General features: G+C 38.6%; 1 protein-coding gene across 1 annotated transcript in view; it reads right to left on the reverse strand.

The window, feature by feature from the left end:
• LOC122793530 (bifunctional heparan sulfate N-deacetylase/N-sulfotransferase 3-like) overlaps nucleotides 1-21,511 on the reverse strand; it is a 1,344,847-nt gene that overhangs the window by 190,367 nt on the left and 1,132,969 nt on the right. The window contains exons 15-16 of the mRNA XM_044061660.1: nucleotides 597-767; nucleotides 246-355 (exon numbers count right to left, since the gene is read on the reverse strand). Of these exons, the coding sequence (XP_043917595.1) occupies nucleotides 246-355; nucleotides 597-767 (281 nt within the window). The remainder of the gene's footprint in view (nucleotides 1-245; nucleotides 356-596; nucleotides 768-21,511) is intronic.

Below are 21,511 nucleotides of genomic sequence, written 5' to 3' on the forward strand. Positions count from 1 at the left end.
AGTATTACTATTTATGTAACTTACTTCTTCTACTTTGCCTTCAGTGTTTTTGCTCTAGCTGTAATATATCTCCAGTTTTACTCAGTTTGGACATGATGAATTCTGATTTATGTAGCTTTGTTACATAATCTGTGAAAAGAAAACCAGGTATGCATATACCTCTCAGACAATTGCATAACTGCATTATTGTTCTCATTTAGGAGAATTAGTGGTAGATGCACAGAGAAAGATGAGCTCATACATACGTTAGTGCCTCAGAGTAGTTGTAATGTGGAGACACACCCAGAAACTTCTGAACATCGTCCATCACGGCAGCAGGGTCATTTCTTAGCTGGTGGCCATCTAGAATTAGCACCTGTGAAAAAGTGAAACCCAAGGTATCACTATATCTTCTATTACGAAAATACACACATACATACACTCACGTACACATGCACAAACCCACCCTCACCCCAACCCTACACACTATAAATAGTACTTGTCATAGACAGTAATTAAATCCAAATCTTGGTCAACATATAGCAGTACTTTACAAGCTTGGCGCTGTATTAGTAGCAGGTAACAGAAGTATTACATCACCTCAGCTTAATCCTCACCTGAGGAGCTGGAAAATAGGAAAGCCACCTCTCTAGATGAGTAGAGTACCACCCTGGCACCAGGCATCTATTTTTCAGGACCTTCAGCTCTGGAGGAGCATGGTAGCCAGCTGTGATGACCTCATGGAAGCTGAATTTCAGAGCAGCAGGATCTTCATGGGCTCTCTGATGCTATAATAAATGAAAAAATAAATATTAAAAAGCTATACATATACGTGCTTGCCTGTCAGAAGTGACAGACCTGATACACTTCAAAAATTAAACTAAAATACTAAAATTCCAAAAAAAAAAAAACAATGAATTCTGAAAGTTGCTGTTACACATTTAACTTATTTTTGCAAGGGGCTTCCTCCCGCTCCCCTGTGCTCCACACATCCTTGCTACTTATATCTACTAATTCTGAAACTGTGCTGTTTCATGGTAGGGAGTATACTTCAAAATATTATGATCTCAGCCTTAGTATGTATTGTGCTAACTTCGCATTTGTAATTTCTCCGTTCTAAGGATCACATTTATGGTCCTCAAAACTTAACAGATACAATTACAGACACACACACACACACACACACACACACACACACACACACACACACACACATAAAAAAAACCTTACATATATATATATATATATATATATATATATATATATATATATATTTATATCCTTATTTAATTGTTGTCATTTAATGGCTGGAGCAGTGGAATAAAATAGTGTGTACCTGAACCCACAACATGAATCAGTGAAATACTGCCTAATTTCTATGTGCAATAAAGTATAACATTAGCATGCACTCCACTTTCTTATGGTCACTATTTATTAAATTTGCTATACTTTAAAGCTGTACAACTGATTGACGACTTTTTTTTTTTTGCACAATCCTTTGACCACCTATACAGCCCTATAGCTCATGTGTTTTTTTCTTAGGGGGTTGGGTCAAGCAGCTAGAGTTGTGCCATCAAGCAAAACTGTGAACTGCTTTTCTTTATGGCCATAGCTTGTTGCATTTGCACATAACCATGATTTCCCCAAGGAGAGGATGCAATGGGCCTAAGCCATGGGTGTGTTTTCTATTTCTTTGAGAGGCACCTCCCATAATGGGCCAGCCTCCTTGATCGACAGTTTTTTCTCTGGTAGCTGGTCTCCAATGCGGATTCTATGTAGAGTTCTCACTGCAGCATGTGCTCCCCTGTCCCCCCTCCCCAGTAGAAGAGTGGGCTCCATCTCGTAATTCTGCTCTTTTCTCTGGTTACCACATCCAGCGACTGAGCTGCCAATCAAAGTTCAGGTTATATGAACCGCAGTCAGCGCTTTACCCTTCTGTACCTACGGAACTGACTGTCATTATAGTATTTCTCATGGAAAAGAATAACGGAACAAATAAGTCATTTCTAACTATCAGTTTTCTAAGAAATGTTATGAATTCCAGCGTGCTTTATTAGTTAATTATATCTGAATATAGAAAACATTTTACTTTGAGGAAAGAATTTTATTATAACTCTTCAGACAAGCAATGTTTCTAACACTGCTCTTTTATCCAGTCTCACAGGTTTTGTCATGGGGAGGGTAATGTATGACTAAGGTGGGGGAGCTAAATGCTAAACTCAGACATGTCTGTTTATGCAACGGAGAAAAGCAGAAAATGCAAAGCAGCACTGGAATATTAAACAAAAAGAAGACTGAAGCACAATAACTACTTTAGAACTAAAGACTGAATCAGCACATACAGAATTGGAGAAAGGCAAGGGCTAAATGTATTTGGAAAATAAAGATGTTAATAAAATGGGTTTTAAAAGAACCGTTAGCAATAATTATGTAATGTAGACTCATACTGAGCTTGGAATGGCTTTACGCAGAACTAAACGGGACCAGTAATTTAGTCAATGGCAAAATGATGCTTCATTTGAAGGTGATATTCAAATCAGTCCACTGAGCAACGTGATCTACATCAGAATGTTACTATAGAACATCTTGTAAGCTTTATATAGTGTTTTGTCCAGGCCATTTTCAATTGTCACACTGAACCACCTATAAGAAAGACTGCAGACAATACAATCATTACTGCTCTCATCTGGGTCTATGTGCTTGTATGAATACAGACTGACACTGCGGAACAGCACACCAGCTTCTGTCTGGATGGGGACAGAATTTATCTGTTTTATTTTACATAGCTTATTAACCAGTTAGATATATTTATCCAAGATAAACTGTGTTCAGACATGACAGAAGAGTATAGCAAAATGTTAAAAAGTCATAAAAATTGATTTGTTGTGTAAAGTAAAGATCAATATATATATATATATATATATATATATATATATATATATATATATATATATATATATATACACACATATATATATATATATATATATATATATATATATATATATATATACACAGAGTAGATACCTACCAATGTAAAGAAAGATTTAAAACAGGACTTGGGCTGCTGGCAGGATCAGTCAGGGGGATAGGACGAAATGACTAATGTTCATCTCTCTTATATTGTGGGGAGGGTTGGAGATGCTTCACGCCTGATGCCTGTGCAATTTCTGGTGGAGACTATGAGCCTCACAGGTAATCTACTCAGTTTATGGGCAGAGGCCACAAAGTATTTTATATCATTGCACTAGTCACTCCTCTAAGGAGTTTGACTGACAGCCACAATGATGATGGCTCTTGATTCCTCTATGGAGTTTGACTGACAGCCACAATGATGATGGCTCTTGATTCCTCTAAGGAGTTTGACTGACAGCCACAATGATGATGGCTCTTGATTCCTCTATGGAGTTTGACAGACAGCCACAATGATGATGGCTCTTGATTCCATGAGCACAGCCCTTCCCATTGGATCCCATGCTCCTTGGGACTGCATAAGTCCCTATCAAGGTCGAAGTCTGAGGAGCTGAAGGGACACTCAATGAATAGTTACGTTAAGTGTATCCAGATGGAACAGTCAGTGGATCCGGGGTTGGGTGGTCATGACACCTGTGAGAACAGCCAGATGAAACTGAGAATGGAAGTATGAAAAAAGTGAGACTTAGACAAGTATAACAAATACCCACCCAAGTGGAGACAAAGGGCATTCAGATGTGCAACAGGCTAACACTGATCATATTGAAGGCACAATGTAACACATTTACATACAATACATATGAGATAAATCCTCATTTATATATAATATGCAGGTAATCAAGTGATATACATGAATATACTTGGGCAATGAAACATCACTGACAAATAAAATATGGAAAATAAAACAGCATTTACAAGCAAATGATGACAGGCATTCTACTGAGTTGTTTTGGCAAATTGAAATGAAAGAGTCTAAGCTAAATTTAAATTTAGTACTAGAAGAAGAACTACAGTAGGCAGTATTAAGGAGTTCAGAGGGTATATGCTACATTACCTGCAGCTATTTTTACAAATAGTGAGTCAAACAGTGAATTGTGACAATAGGTAATGATATCACACTGACGTAAAATATGTTGGCTGCACAGACATTAGATTCAGTTGGGATCATATATATGTCTGCTTGAAAGCTGTATTAAATGTAGAAATGTCAGTAGCAGTTGCATTTGTGGTATATAACTACTGTGTGGATGCCATCAGACAAAAGATGGCACATTGTCTGAGATATCACTGCATCCAATGTTTAAAGTTTTCATCTCCTCAGTGCTACTTAAGTGGATTGAAGTACCATGGTATACCTCTGTGAGAGTGCAGGCAATCTGTGCAGCATGGGCAGAAAGAAAAGGTAAGTACTCAGAGCAAAACTGCCGGACAGATGTTGCATTGCTGTCAGATGATAAGCACATAGGCTATACCTTATGTCTACAACATGTATCCTACAGCCAAAGCACCTGATCACAGGTTTACAGTCATTACCTTCATCGGACTGCGGTTATCCACATCTAAAATGCTTCGGGGTGCTACAGTATGAGCAGCTTGATCTTGATTTGCCTGGAGTCAGTGCCTGACGTTTTTGTGCAGTAATGTTTTATAACACAAAGTACACAAATATATTTGCATAATGCCAAATTTGAATATAGCATAGTACCTGCATTAATATGCATACACATCCTGACTTGCCCCGTGTATATATTTTAAACTGTCCAGCAATATTTAGCTTTAGTTGAAATATACATGAATGCTCAGAATGTAAAGCTTCAGTCTTGGGCTAATATGAAGGACACAGAGATACGTTTAAAATGGCTAGGGCCATATCTACAAAAGGCCCTCCTATTTATTGCCATCTGCAAAAGAAAATTACCTCCATACAGATGTCACTTACTTTTTAAAGGTACACTGAAATATGAACTATTGAAACACAAGTGGGACTATAAGTTTCAACAAGACTGCAGTTTGTGCCACTTAGCTAGTACTGCCATTTGTAGGGGTCTACAGATAGACATTATTTTCTACAAGTGTCAGTGAAGGACAAAATATAGGAAAATACTGTACCATTTTGGCTAACAAAAGTGTCCATGATAGACTTAGGCAAAGGACAATATTTAGTTTTGTAAACAGATTAGATTGGTTGGGCAGATAAATGACATGAATATTTGCAGATAGGATTCTTAATTTTAAGTCACAATTCTTAATTTTCATTTTACTGCTAGCCTTTGAAAATTATTCATTCAATACCTCTACTTTATTAAATGCAGGCATCAAACATGAGGACATTTTTGTAGACTGACCTATTGCATACGAAACAGGAAAAACTTGTTTGGCAAGGCAGTGGTGATCCATCCCCCACCAATAGCACCACCCCGGAGGGCGGACAGCGGGCATATCTTGAAGAACACCCTCTCTCTGAACAACTGAAATAAGTACATGTTGTTACAAGTTTTAGCACATTATCCAAGCAGTGCTCATCTGCCTGTAAAGTAGTATTTACAAAGAGATAACTTCCGACAAGAGACAGCTTTGACAGTCCTACTTTCATTTTTAAACACCTTTCTGTTGTGTGATGCTGCAAAGGATCTTTTCACTGCTACATTCTTTGGAGAATGTGGTACTTCAACAGGGGTGCTGCTAGTTTTTTTTCCTGTAAGCCATTAGTTTTTAGATTGGTGAGGTTTTTCACAGAGGCATTTGATATTAAAGGCAAAGTGTCACATGTGTGCAAAGAGAGATGTAAAACTGGTACCAGCTCTCTTTACTTCATCAAACATAGTATAGGTGCATTGATGAAGTAATTCTATGATCAGTCAGTTTTACCAGGCCACTGATAACATTTGCCATAGCATTAATAACCTATTGAGCAGATGTATTGCACCGTGACAGGCGAGTGCTTGATTATCTGTCGATTATACTGCAGCTTAATTAGTTGCCATAATGCCAAACCATAACATAAGTCGGTATTCTAAGTAATTAATAGTTCAAAGCATGTTATAGTTTCTATCAAGTGGTTCTTTTTAGCATATAAATAAGGTACTTCAAAGCTATCAGTGGATACATTGCAACTTCTCTTTATCACAATGTGATTGTTTATTACAAACACATGCATCTGGAGCATTTCTGCCTGGGTCTCTGCTGAAAATTGGCTCTTTCCAAGTCAGACTTTCCCAGTAAACAAATGTTAAATAATTAAATAAATAAATAAATAAAATATTTATTTATTTTATTTTATATTCGGTTACCGGGAAACTCCGACTGGACAAAAGTCCATTTTTCAGCAGAGGGCCAGGGAGAAAAGTGCCTTATATAACATAGACTAAAAAGTACAATTTCATAGGTACAGAAGAAAAACAATATGCAAATTACATCAATGCAAAACATTACTTCAATAAAAACTATGGTAGTAACATTTTAAACTGTACATAAACTAAAAATTGGGTGAAAAATGGTGCATAGAGTTACCGAGTTGATACCCCTTTAGATGAAGGATCAAAATAACATTCAGTATCATATAGTATTATAATAATATAAGTATACACTAAGTATCTCTACTTAGAAGAGGTAGTAAACTGTTGAGAGGAAGAGAGAGGTATGAGGTAAGGTATTTGCAAGATAAAGAGAAGACTAAAGCCTGAAAACGAAGGAGCAGTGTTTACCCAAAGTGGGTTAGAAAGAGATGGAGTTACAGTTGCCTGGGAAGTCACAGTTTCAAATTCAATTTGATTGTAGGTGTGTTTTTAGAGATGTTTTAAACTGAGCTAAGGATGTTGTGGCTGATATATTAGTGGGCAGAGGGTTCCATTTTGTAGCTATAAATTTAAATGGGGGGGGGGGGGCTCCTGCAAAGTTGCTGACTTTAGTGACTTGAAGGATAGGTTTATTGTTGGAGTGTAGAACCCTAGTACTGGAGTAAGTCTGTATTAGGTTTTGTAATGCAGAGGTTTTAGTGGGGTTGTAAAGAATCTTACGGGTTAATATAAGCTGGTTGTAAAGGAGAAGATGGGGAAGTTCAAGCCAGTTTACTTGTTTAAAGGCTAAGCAGTGGTGTGTCTGGTGTGGACTATTGGTGGCGAGCTTAACAATTTTGTTATAGCAGCCATTAAGTTTGGTTATATCTGATTATCTAAGATTGGTGAGGGTAGGGTAGGCATATAAAAATGTTGAGATAAGATGTGTCTGTACGTTTTTAGTCCTGATGCTGTTTGTGAGGAATGATTTATATCTGCATAGACTCCCCAATGTTTGTGTACTTTCTTTATGGTGAGTGAGATGTGAGTGTCAAATTTCATGTTGCAGTTTATCTCAACACCTAGAAGTTTGCTGTGAGAGACAAGAGAGCTTGTTGTCTTATTGCTAGAAATTATAGTAAATGTAGGAATGGTAGTAGAGTGTTTGGTAGATTGGACTATGACAAGTTTGTTTTTTATTGAGAGTTAGCTAGTGCAAGAATGGATTCAGTAAATAATCTGTTAAAATGGGAGGCAACACTGAGTGAGCCATCAGTTAGGGTTGGAGGGGGAGTACCTCATTTACCAGGAAGGAGAATGTTGTTAATGGTTGTCCAGAATTTTTTGGAGTTATTTTGCTATTTAGTTTGTATATTGTGGTAGTAGGTAATTTTGTCTATTTTGACAAATTTCTTTGACTTGTTACGGAGTTCAAGATATGTCTGTTTGTCGGTATGGGATCCAGTTTTGTGCCATTGGTCCCAGGCTTTATCTCTGGATTTCAGCAGTGACCTAATTTCTTTTGTCATCCAGGGTGCATAGCTGGATTTGACTCTAATGGATCTGGAATGGGCCTGAGAATTTAAGATATCTAAGAATGCAGAGCTGAAGTACTGAACAGCTTCAAGGCTGACGCTCTTGACAGGAGTCCAGTTACATCCTTTTAGAGTATTAGTAAAGGTAAATGGATTGAAGTATTCTTGTTTCTTATTACCTGGTAATCTGTGGGCTTTTCCTGATATGTGCAACGTCTTGTTATAAATGCAAGGAAGTGGTCACTCAGGCTGTCAGGGAGGCATCCTGACTGACAGATAAGAGTTGGTCTATTTGTTAGAATCTGGTCAGCATTAACTGTCTTTTGGTGGATTTGTCGATTCTAGTTGGAGGCTGGATGAGCTGACAAAATCCATGCAGTTTGGTGAAACTGGTGGAAGAGTTGGAGTCAGTGTTAAAGTCCCCCAAGATGATGGTTTCCTGTTTGAGGAACTCAGAGGCCCAGTCGAGTAGGGTCTCAAGTATGGGTATGTTGTTGCTGGGTGGTATGTAGCAACCGATTATATTGAGACTTTTCCTGGGGTTAATTATTAGTTTTGCCAGTATAAGTTCTGCATTTTCATAAGATTGGTGTGTGTACATACAAGCTTTCTATGTTTAGTTGCTTTTTAAATAGTAAGGCTACACCACCTCCTTTTTTAGATATACGATCATTACATAGAATATTATAGCCTGGTGCTAGAATTTCATTATTGGAAATATCAGGTTTTAGCCAAGTTTCAGTTAATAATACTAGGTCAGGAGAATGTAGGGAAAGATTAGCATGAAGGTCATGGACTTTTTTTGTTTATGCTTCTGACATTCATATTTAGACAGAGCAGGTCACTAGCATTTCTAGGAAGCTGGAATGTGTTATGAGATAGATTATGGTTAATTAAATTGTATATCACTACAGAAGGGCTAGGACTGGGATGTATGTCTCCACTAAGAGATAGTCTGGCTGCAACTTTGGTTCTTATGAGGTTAGTTATGCACTTATCATATTTTGTAGACAGTTTATTGGTGTGGTCGGAGGATTGGATAAGTTTAGGGCTATAAGGAAAGCAGTTCATGTGTGGAATAGGTATTGTGACGGAGGGTGTGAGAGGTGTTGATTTTTTGGTGTGAGTGTTTGAGGTGGCATCATGTGGAGATGTGTCAGGTAGATTGTTGTGATATGCAGTAATGTGTGCAAGTAATATAAGGACCGTTAGTATTATTGATTGTGTATTTATATTTGGGTGGAGCATGATAAGTAATGAGGTAGATATGGTTGTTTGAGCTATTTTAATCTTATTTAGGCCTTGGTAGGGGTGTTGTGTTAGCTAAAATTAGTTGTAATGGCAGAAGCCAATAGCATGGCTACTGTTTTGATAGTGTTGTTCTAATTTACAAAGGGGGAGGGTATGAAGGATTGCAATAAGGGCTAGTATGTAATGATGCAGTTGACAGTGGTGTTATGTGGTTGGAAGAAGTGGTGTTAGGGGAGTGGCTTTTAGAGTATAAATGTGAGGAAAGAGGTGGTGGGTGGGAATGGGGTATGGTAGGGGAGCGGAGTGAGCACGAGCTTGCAAGGGCAAACAGAACAGGGCTAGGCCAAGGTGAGAAAAACAGCCCCCACAAAAAGAAACAATCAGTAATGTCCAAAGGTAAAGAAATAGAAAGTAAACTGCTATCTAGGATTTAGTTTACTGTCAGTAGAGATAAAAGGGCTGGCTATTTATCGGACAGAAGGTACAACATTGAGTAATGGTCAGGCAGATATGTTATTATTAGGGAAAAAAGATTATGTTAGAAAGTCTGGGAATTTTAGAGGGCTGAGGTGTTGTAAGAAAGACGTATGAGCAGAATAGGCTAAAATAATTATAGGTAGTTTCTGAACAAGAGCTAGAAAGAACAGTGAGGGTTTCAGGGAGAAGTTGTGACTATATAGAAAGTGAGACGTTGGGGGAGGCAATGAGATCTGGTGGAAAGTGGAGGCCGAACTAACACAGTTACAATATTCACTCTTAGAACATACCTTGGGTCGTTTGTAATTTGGTGGAGGTCATGAAAGAGAGAGTGGCCCACAAGGCCACTTAGTTCCAATGCCGGATGTCACTATATCTAGAAACAGAAATTATGGTATTATTTAGGAGTGAAATAGGCAGTTAGACAAAATGCCTTGGATACCTAGGGAGGAAATCAGATAGTATGCCACCTATACCTAAGGGGGAAAGCAGATAATAGAAAAAAAATAAATAAAAAGGGAGTGGTACAACAGTGAACTGCATAGTTAGCAGGAGGAAATGTAGCTAGAGCTGACAGGATACATAGGTATGGGATGATATGGAAGGATTAGGTAGGGTTAGATAGACAGTGTATGTCTGCAAAATGTTAGTTATAGATAGGAAAGGAGCAACAGCAAGAGGTTTTACTTTGTTCAATTATACTGAAAAACAATGTATATTACTCTAGTTAAATTCTGCATGAGTGAGAAAGAAATAAAACATCACCTAGAGTTCTTAACCAGTTTGGAAAATAATTAAATGAATGTGCACATAAGCATATAATAACATATGCTGCTGGGTATTTCATTGTATTTAAATTGTTGATAAATGGAAGACCTCAATATTTATTGCTTATCTGAACTAACTGTAAAAGAACATGTCTACAGACAATGTCAGACATACAGAAAGTATGCACATAAAGCTGTGAGGATTTATTGCAAGGCTACATGAGGTAGTGTCATAAATACAGGATATATACACGTAAGGGTGTGAGGATTTGTTAAGTGTGACTTAAAACACATTGTAGAGAAGAACACGGTGATTTATTGATACAAAATGTAGATGATGTGCAGGGAGATTGTTCCAATTATAAATGTAAGATACCAGGCTGGATAAGGAGAAAGTCATGGTTAGTTTTTTGTCAGGTGTTAGAATCTACCATATCACACATGCACTCAAGTCTCTCAACAAGAGGTACTGTTATTACTCTGTCATAGTCCATGTTGGCATGAATAACTTGAGACATACCTCCCTGGACTATATGAAGAGAGACATGATTGAGCTTGCTGAATGTATGTCCCAGGCAAGTATGTCCATAGCCTTAAGCAGCATTCTACCATCACCCAGAATGATGCCTCAATACAAACAGAAAATGACTGACTTAGTTTCTGGTGTCATTCCAGGGGGATCAGTACCTGTCAGCTTGGGAAGATATGATCGACAGACCACAATGCTTTGCCAGAGATGGCCTGCATCTGTCTCACTTGGGCTTCATGCTTCTGGCAAATGCTCTTGCATCCTCCATAGTGCCTTTTTTAGGAAAAGTGATGAGGTCAAAACTACCAACCTAAAAATTTCAACAAAACACAAATTAAAGGTCATGCTGCTAAACGCTAGGAGTCTAAACATGAAACTGCACTCATTGCAAGAATTCTTAACCCTAGAAGATGCTGACATTTGCGCAATCAAATAAATCAGGTTCAAAGCTGTAGCAAGCACCCAAGCCTTACCTGGTTACTCATCCTATCATACATTCAGACCCCAAACTGTGGGCAGTAAAGTCAAAGGAGGTGAAGTTTCACTATATATTAAAGACATACACACTTCCAGGCTGGTCAAAGAGTATGACGCACATGAGACACTCCAGGTGCAGTTAAACATTGAGAAGACTCCAATTCAAATCACAGCTAGCTACAGGCCCCCAAATTTGACTCAAGATGTCCACTCCACCTATCTGGACCCCTTCGAATCTATCAAGGTTCAACCCTTTACCCTAATCCTGGGTGACTTTAACTTCTCAAACATATATTGGAAGAACTCTTCATGCCAGAACACAAATGCCCAGAGATTCCTCAATTTTATCAATGCAAATGCCTTGGAACAGCTAGCTGATACCCCCACAAGAGGTTATAATATCTTGGACTTGGTATTAACCATCATGAGTAACCACTGCAGCATCCCTCCAGTATAATCCTCCCTAGTAAGATACAACCATAAAGCAGTCACTTTTGAAGTCACCATCTCTCCTGACTGCCCTCTAGTTAGGGTCAAACAAAAAAACTTCTCCAAAGCTGATTACAACTGCCTGAGGGATAGTATAACTAGCTTCACAGCCCCCTTCCCCTCTGAAGGAACTGGTACTAATGTCCAAATCTACACCAAAGTACTATACGAGCATTTATATAGAGGCTTGGAATCAGGAATACCCGATAAGATGAAATCATCCCCTGCAAGGAAGAGTAAACCTGTCTGGTGGACATCTGCAATAAACAAACTCTATAACAAAAGGAAACAATTTGCTGTCCAGGGCCAAGAAGGTGCAGGTGCTCAACTGGAAGCAATCTCTCCTTAGCCTGAACAAGCAAATAAGAGCACTAGTGAAATCCTCCAAAGTAAACAGAGTCCAAATTGGCCACATCTACTACAGACAACTATAAGGCCTTCTTCACGTGTCTGCAGTCTCAAAGAAAGCATCCAGCTCTACTCAGAATTGGTGGTCAAGGACACCACATACACACATGCCGTAGATATAGATACCCTGCTGGCTGACAGATTCAGTGAAAACTTCACCACACTGTCCCCCCATCATTAAATCAGAACATCTCCAGTATCTGCCCCCCTCCACTCATTTCTAGGGAATAAGTCATCACTGCCTTCTCAAAGGCAAAAAATACAGCCTCCATGGGACCTGATAACATCCCAGGCTGCATCCTACATGAACTCAGGCAGGAACTTGCAGCACCGTTATGTGCCCTATTCAGCCAAAGCCTGAGTACTGGCTTCATCCCATCTGAGTGGAGGACAGGCACTGTCATCCACTGAGCCAGGAAATGATAGCCCCATCAGTCTAACTAGCCTGATCTGCAAGGTCATGGAACAGATTATCATGGACCTCATTAACAAGGACATTGGCAACCTCCAAACACTCAAACTCACACACTTTGGCTTCATTAAGGGGAGGTCATGTCTGTTAAATTTGGTTGACTTCTTTGAGACAGTCACCAAAGCCATGGACGAGGGGAATACTGTGCACACTGCCTACCTTGACCTGGCCAAAGCCTTCGACACTATTCCCCACTTGGGCATAATAGATAAGCTCTCTCAACTAGGTATCACTCAGTATCTTACCAGATTTTTAGCAAAATGGCTCACTGATGGAACCCACCTAGTCAAAATAGGGGAAGCCACCTCAAGCAGTAGACCCGTAATGAGTGGCATAACCAAAGGATCGGTCTTGAGGCTTCTGTTATTTGGGATATACTTTTGTGAGGTGCAGGCAAAACCCAGTGGGCTATGGCTGACCAAGTCTTCAGATAAATGCAAGCTGGGCACGGTCATCAATTCCCCTAGTGATGTAGACATCCTCCAAGAGGGTCTCATCCAAACAAATGACTGTTGCCAGAAACATGGCCTCAAGCTGAATACCAAAAATGCATCATCCTCTTTGGGGAGAGTGACATCCCCACAAATTATCACATTAATAACAAAGTCCTAAGCATGCAATCAGTCATGAGGGATTTTGGCATCTAGTTTGATAGTAACCTGACTTTTGACCACCATGTTGCTTCTGTTGTATGGAAAGCTTCCTACATGGCCCACCTCATAAGTAAGGGTATCTCATCAGGAACAAGGAGGTCATAACATCCCTGTATTCTTCCCTTATAAGGCCCATTATTGAGTACATCGCCCCTTTTGGTATCACCCCGCAAAGCACATGCAGCAGCTGTGGAGACCACAGAGGTTCCTCACCAGGACTGAAACATCTACCCTAAACAGATAGGCTAAAAGCCCTGCCCCTCTACTCAGTTTCATATAGACTCCTCAGAGGTGAACTGTGTCTGGCATTCAAAGCAATCTCAGACCCTGCCCTGATGGGACTGCTGCATATCCGCAAGTCAAGCTTCACTCAAGTAACCCACACACGTGACCTCAACCTGGTCTGTGACATCAACAGGACTTGTTGGCGGGACAGATTTGTGTCCCAGAGACTCCCCCATCTGTGGAATAGACTCCCTCTCCACATCAAGCAGAGCACCTCATTATCCCTTTTTAAGTGCAACCTGGATAACTGGATGGGAAACAGAAAATACACCCCTGGGATTCCAATTGTGTCCCTGCTGGACAGGAGCATTGGGTGATGACTTGTCTAAACATGGGCTAAACTCTTGGCTAGATTTATAAGGGCCTCAGGGCCAATAGCCTAGTAACTTCCTATGATCCTATGATTATGTGAACAAATAAGTGATGAAGCTTCATGATAGTAATATACAGAAAAATAATAATAGTTTCTACTGAACTTATGAGGGAAAACTTTTTATTAATGGATATCCACACCCCACCACCACCCCCAACCAAGGAAACCACAGTGAAAAACTTTTCTAAAGCAAACTTCACCTTACTTAAGGCAGAGGTGGTAAGTTTCACAGCCCCTACACTAAAGGATAACACTGCCCAAGATGCAGAATCCTTTACAATTGCACTCTATGAGCACCTACAAGGATGCATGGATCGTTCCATCCCTAGCTCACTCCCCTAAGAGAAGGAAACCAATCTGGTGGACCCCTGCCATAAATAGGTTATACAACAGAAGGAGGAAACTAGTTCAGAAAAAAAGCAAATCCCAAGAAGGAAAGACATCCCTGATCAGTATCAATAAGAAACTAAGGTCCCTCATAAAATCATCCAAGGCGAACTTTGAATGAAAAATAGCCAAGGATTCAAAAGATAACCACAAAGCCTTCTTTAGCTATGTCAAGAATCTAAGTGGCAACTCGCAGATATGCTCTGAGTTAGTGCAAAATAGCACAAAATATACTGAACCTACTGATATTGCCAACATCCTGGCAGATAGATTCAGTGCAAACTTCACCTCCTTCTCACCTTCAAAAGGGCCCACAACAATACCGGAAAAGTGTAGTGTCCAGGAAATCACAGAAGCACTGGTGAAAACAGCCCTTTCAAAAGCCAAAAACACAGCATCAATGGGGCCAGATGGTGTCCCAGGCTGCATCTTGCACGAACTACAGAACGAACTAACCCCCCACCTAAACACGTTGTTCAACCTCAGCCTCTCCACAGGCTATGTGCCCATAGAATGGTGCACAGCAATGGTTATTCCGCTCCACAAAGGAGGGGCCACAACTGACCCTGGTAACTATCGCCCCATAAGCCTGACTAGCCTGGTCTGCAAGGCTATGGAGCACATCATCATGGAACTCATTAACAAAGACATTGAGAACCTCCAAACACTTGACCCGACCCAGTTCGGCTTTGTTAAGGGCAGATTATGCCTACTAAACCTGGTTGACTTCTTCGAGTCAGTCACCAAGGCCATAGACGAGGAAAAGGTGGTTCACATAGCCTACCTTGATCTCACCAAGGTGTTTGACACCATTCCTCACTCGGGTATTATAGAAAAACTCACCAGCCTGAACATAAACCCCTACGTCACGAGATGGTTTGCCAACTGGCTTACAGACAAAACTCACACAGTAAGAATAGCGGGCTCCAGGTCCGACTCTAAACCAGTCACAAGTGGTGTCCCACAAGGCTCGGTTCTGGGACCCCTACTGTTCAGCATATATTTCTCAGAAGTACAGGCAAACACAGGAGGATTATGGCTAACCAAGTTTGCTGATGACTGCAAACTGGGAGCCATAATTGACTCTCCGGCTGACACGGACATCCTTCAAAAAGGCCTTACTGAGACAGATCATGGCCTCGAGCTAAATGCCAAAAAATGCATAGTCATCCCATTTGGGAAAAACAAAACACCCACGAATTACCACATAGGTGGCAGCCCCCTTAATACAGAAGAGTAATAAGAGATCTGGGGACCCAGGTAGATAGTAATCTCTCCTTTGACAATCACATTACCAAAGTAGTTAGGAAATCCTGCTATGTGGCCCATTTAATTACTAAGGGAGTTGCATCTAGAAATAAAGAGGTTATAGTGCCCCTCTACTCATCACTCATCAGACCCATCATAGAGTACAATGCTCCATTTGGGATGTACCTCACAAGCCACTTCCAACAACTGGAAAGACCACAAAAGCACCACACCAAGAGGATTACTGGCCTCAAACATATGCCCTAAGTAGCCCGACTGAAAAAACTCCAGCTGTACTCAGTGGTATATCGCTTACTCAGAGGTGATCTCTGCCTGACTTACAAAGCCATGTCTAACTCAGAATTGATGGATATGTTCCACCTAAAGAAATCCAAGTCACTGCGAGCCACATGCTATAGTGAGCTAAACCTCACCACAACAATAAATAGAACATGCTGGAGGGACAGATTCCTGTCACAGAGACTCCCCATGCTTCGTAACAAAATTCCTAACTTCATTAGGCAGAGCCCCTCACTAACACTCTTCAAGAGAAGCCTTGACGAGTGGATGGGTGGATGGGTAACAGATAATACCCCCCCTGGGATCACTTCATTGGCTCTGCTTGACAGAGGATCAGTTATATAATCAATGGGGCAGTGAAAGCCGACACACTCTGGCTAGGCTTATAAATGCCCTTGGGCAGATAGTTTAGTACCTACCTATGAACCTATGAACCTATTAATTACTTGTTACTCATGTAAGTGGCCCGATCATTCTCAGATCCTTCAGACACAGACCAGGTCACAATAAGAGCGATCTTCTTGAGCAGTTTATAGAGGTCATTCAGTATCCTTTTAGTCAAGGAAGTTCCTATTGATTTAAAACCAATCACTAAAACATGGCCATACTCGACTACAATGCTAATGCCTGCTCCTCTTAATTTCAGAAGACAATTACATGGAGGAAAGTGAAGGGAAAGGAAAAGCAGGGTATTACTTGAGATAATGTGAATTCAATATAAAAAGAGTACAGAGCTGAATGACAGAGCATCTCAGGAGGTGCATCTGAGTACCACTAAACTAAAGGAAAGTTACATTCCAAGGAAGGGCTATGCAACTACAAATGTGCCTACACATAATATATAGTTTTATAAACAGAGAAAGATTGCAAGTAGTTATTAACCCGTGAGACCAATAACATTAATGAAAGGGGAAGGAAGACATGAAATATATGAGAAAAAAATGGCTAAAAGAAACAAATGTCTCTGCTGCACTTAATCAGTAGCTTATTAAAGTCAGGAAACATAGTGTCTTAGTCACAGTCAGAAAAAGAAAGAAAGGAAATCTGCTGACATTATAGTGGCCACATATTTAAGAAACAGGAAAAGAAAACTGGATCCGGTAACGAGAAAAAGGGAAAGAGTAGTGTCAGGAACTGAAAATGTAACGATGGATAATGTTCCAGGAATGGTTATTGGAGTGGTATCTCTGCCCTGTGATTCAAAGCAAATGACCAAATTGGGCCAATGCTAAGGTTAACCACTCTTTGATGAAAAAACAAAGCCAAGTGAAACAAACAAAACCAAGTGGTGGAGTATAAAACGTTTAATTCAAAATGACAAAGCTTTCGACAAAGAAATCCTTCTTCAGTATGTACATTCAAAAACATGCACAATCACATTTAAATAGTTGAATAGTTAAGAACCAAAATCATCACGTGACACAGCCAATTAACCATTTACAACACACTGCCCAATAAAATAAATAAAAATAAATAGTAGCAGTATTATCAGTATATAACAACATAAAACTACACAATATATATGTGTATCTATCTATCTATCTATATATATATATATATATATATATATATATATATATATATATATATATATATATGTAACCCTTCAATTTTACACTTTTAAATTATTTACACACATCATCAAATAAAAAAGTTGGCTATATATCACAATCTTGACTTTCACAATCCCAAAGCCATAATGTCGAGAGTGTGGAATATTGAAATTGTAAAACAAAACAAAAAAAAAATGACATTTTAAAACATGTTTTTGCAAGGGGCAGGCCCTGCTGTACCCGCCACACCCACTGTAACCTAAATATACTAATTCTGAAATTTCTGTACAGTGAAGAGAATGTTAATGTATTTCGCTATACAGTGCATAATGGGAACATTACCATTATCTTCACTGTAGTGTGATCTTGGAGTTAGTATATTTAATTTTCAGGGAGAGTTGGGGTGCTGCCCCCCTGCAAAAACATGTTTTTAAATATTGTCATCTTTTTTTTGTTTTACAATTTTGAGATTCCACAATCTCGACATTATGGCTTTGGGATTGTGAAAGTCGAGATTGTGGGATCTCATGATTTTGTAGTGGACCTATATATATATATATAAATATATATAAATAAATAAATAAATATATATATATATATATATATATATATATTTTTTTTGTTTTTTGTTTCAAAATCCTTTGCTTGTTTCTCAATATGGGTTTAATACTAACAGCAGTATTCAGTCCAGGTGTATAATCTGCCTCAAGTCTCAATATCCATTCATATTCACAAGTTTCAAGCAAGTTATTCAGGTCTCCACCCCTTCTATTTGTAAATTTAAGATGAATAACTCTGAAAAGAAATTTGTGCTCAATACCTTTTTTAGCTTTGTGCTTAGCAAGTGCATTGCTGGGTACTTGTCATTTTATCTCTGACTTATGCTCTGCTATTTTCTCTTTTAATTTTCTCGTGCATTTTCCTATATAAAAGGCAGAGCACATAACACAATTAGCCATGTAAATCATATTAGTAGTGTTACATGTAGCATAACAATAAAAAGAAAATGATTTTCTTCGTAACTGGATGAATAAATTCATTCCCTTTGATATCATCGCAACACCTCCAATTATAGCATGGGAAAGTGCCTTTTTTTTGTGCTTTCTGTGGACACTCAACAGACATATCTTTATAACAGAGGTTTTGCTTCAAATTATGGCATTTCCTATATGCGAAATATGGTTTATCATCAATTATTCTAGATATCTCAGGTATAACTTTTAAAATATTCCCATTTCATGTTATAATATATCATACACCATTAAATCTTCTATTATATGAAGTCACATATCGCATATAATTTATGTTTTTAATCTACTTACTCTCAATAGTTGACTTTTTACAATACTTCCAAATGTATGTACATACTGGCTCTATGATTAAATCTATTTTTTGTGTAAGTTTTCTATAAATGGAAGTAATAATATTAGTGCCCTCCTTTATTACACTGATATCTAAATAGTTAATAGAGCCCCTGGACAATTCTGCCATAAACTGTAAAAAATCGGTTGTATGATTCAAGTAATTGGTAAATGAATCTAACTGATTAGCATCGCCACCCATAATAAAAAAATGTCATCAACAAACTGCTTAAAAAGTGGATTTTATCCCTAAATTCAAGTATGTTATTAAAAATATAATCTTCTTCCCATTTAGCTACTGCTATATTTGCATAGGTATTAGTCACAGTAGTTTTTGATGGTAGAAACGGTCATAAAATATAAACACACTATTAGTCAAAACAATTCCAAGAAGTTCAAATATAGTTTCAGCATCCCTCCCACACAAATTTGTATTTGCACATAAAAATTTCTGCACAGCATCTTTCCCATAGTTAATCGGTATCATAGTAAATAATAATGTAATATCTTATGTAACAAAGCAGTAATCATAACTTTCATTCACAGTATACCAATCAAAACGTTACTGTAAGAAATCACTAATATCTTGTATATAACTTCTCACTTTTGGCAAATGTTTACCTAAAAGAATTTGTAAGTATAATGACATAGGTTCAGTTATCCACCCATTACCTGAGACAATCAGTCTCATGGGTGGATGGTGTTTTATGTTTTTTGGTAACCCGTACAAAACGGGAGTTACAGGACATGAAACTGCAAAGAAATTAAATAAGTTATTATCAATGTCATTACTGACTTGTAATTAGTAGATGTACATGCTAACATTAGTTATATACCTGAAGATGTCAGCACTGGTAATTTCACTAAAAGTATTGATATCAGTCAAAAACTCAAACATACAGTTGTCATAGTCCAACTTATTCATTATAACAATCACTCCCCCCCATGTCAGCTTAATAACAATATCTTTATTACTCTCTAGATGTCTGAGTACTTCATATTCAGCAAGTTAAATTATAAACTTTCCCTTCACTCCGTTTAATGTAGTAGTCTCTTAAATCATATTTCATAAAAAGCTGTCACCACCAGATAGATAACGGGTAGAAACATACTAGATGTTTTACAAACATTAACAGACATAGTTGGAGAGTCATTGAAGATAAGTTTCAAACTGAGATTTCTAGTAAACATTTTTAAATCAATAATCGCATTAACAACACTCTTGGATGAAGAAACAAAGCCAAGCAAAACAAACAAAACCAAGTGGTGGATACGCTGAGTATAAAATGTTTGATTCAAAACCACAAAGCTTTCGGGAAAGAAATACCCTACATATAAGAAGAAGGGATTTCTTTCTTGACAGCTTTCTGGTTTTGAATTAAACGTTTTATACTCAGCATATCAACCACTTGGTTTTGTTTGTTTCACTTGTCTCTGCCTTATGACCATTGATTGCTGGACTGAGATGTGGCTTCTCCTTGATCCTCAAATGTATTCGGTGGGCAGTTTGAGAATGAGTGAATAAAGGACTGATTTTTATGTGAAGTAGTAAAACATAAAATAACAGCTGGAACAGACAAGGTACTGAAACTTTTGCATACTAATCCCAGATCCATCAGTCCATCCATCCTTAACCCCTTTTCCCATTTTTGCACATGGAGTTGGGGTGTCACTTCAACAGTGACTATTATATCAAGCCAAGGTTTACACCACTGGGTGGCTAGCCCTGCCATGGTAGTTCATCTGTACCACTCACTCACTCACTCACTCACTCACTCACTCACTCACTCACTCACTCACTCACTCACTCACTCACTCACTCACTCACACACACACTCTCACTCCTAGGGCCAATTTAGAGTGACCAGTCCACCTGCTGCATGTCTTTGGAGTGTGGGAGGAAACCAGAGCACCTGGAGGAAACTCACATGACTGAAGGGAGGACATGCAGACTATGCACAGAAGGCACCCCAGCCGAGAATCGAACCAGAGAACCTCTTGCTTTGAAGTGACAATGCATGACAAGTAAAAAAATGTCTCTTTTTCATGATTAGAAAATATAAGATGTAGGTACCGGAACTCTGCTTCATGGTTTGTGGAAGGAGTACGGGGCAAAGTGATACACAATACTGAATGGTACTCTAATACAGGGACTGTTGGTGGCTGAAAGTATATATCAAAGAGAAATTCATACAATATCTAAAAAAAAAACCTGAAAGGATTACAGAACTGCAGAATGTGAGAGAAAATATTAAAGATAAACTGTGCAAACCTCACATTGCTTTTTAAAGACCTCATCTGACTGTTGAACAGGAAAATGAAGCAGCTATGGAATGGTGTACTTGTCAAACGTAATGTAATGAAATACATTAGATATTCAAAATCTCCCATTGGCACTAAGAAACGATTTTGAAGGAATAGATCAGAAGAACCAAATGTTCTAATTTTTCACACAAATAAAATAGTAGAGATTATGAAAAAGCCAACAATAGAAAAGATTATACAGAGTACTATGTTATATATGCATACATGCATACACATGGATACACACACACACACACACACACACACACACACACACACACACACACACACACACACACACACACACACACACACACACACACACACACACACACACACACACACACACACACACACATATATATTTAAAAGGTTGCCAGATATGACATCTTCATATGCAGTAACCATCATGTTG

The sequence above is a fragment of the Protopterus annectens genome, chromosome 2.part0 (genome assembly GCF_019279795.1).
Source record: "Protopterus annectens isolate FY-2018-M chromosome 2.part0, PAN1.0, whole genome shotgun sequence".
Lineage (NCBI taxonomy): Eukaryota > Metazoa > Chordata > Ceratodontiformes > Protopteridae > Protopterus > Protopterus annectens.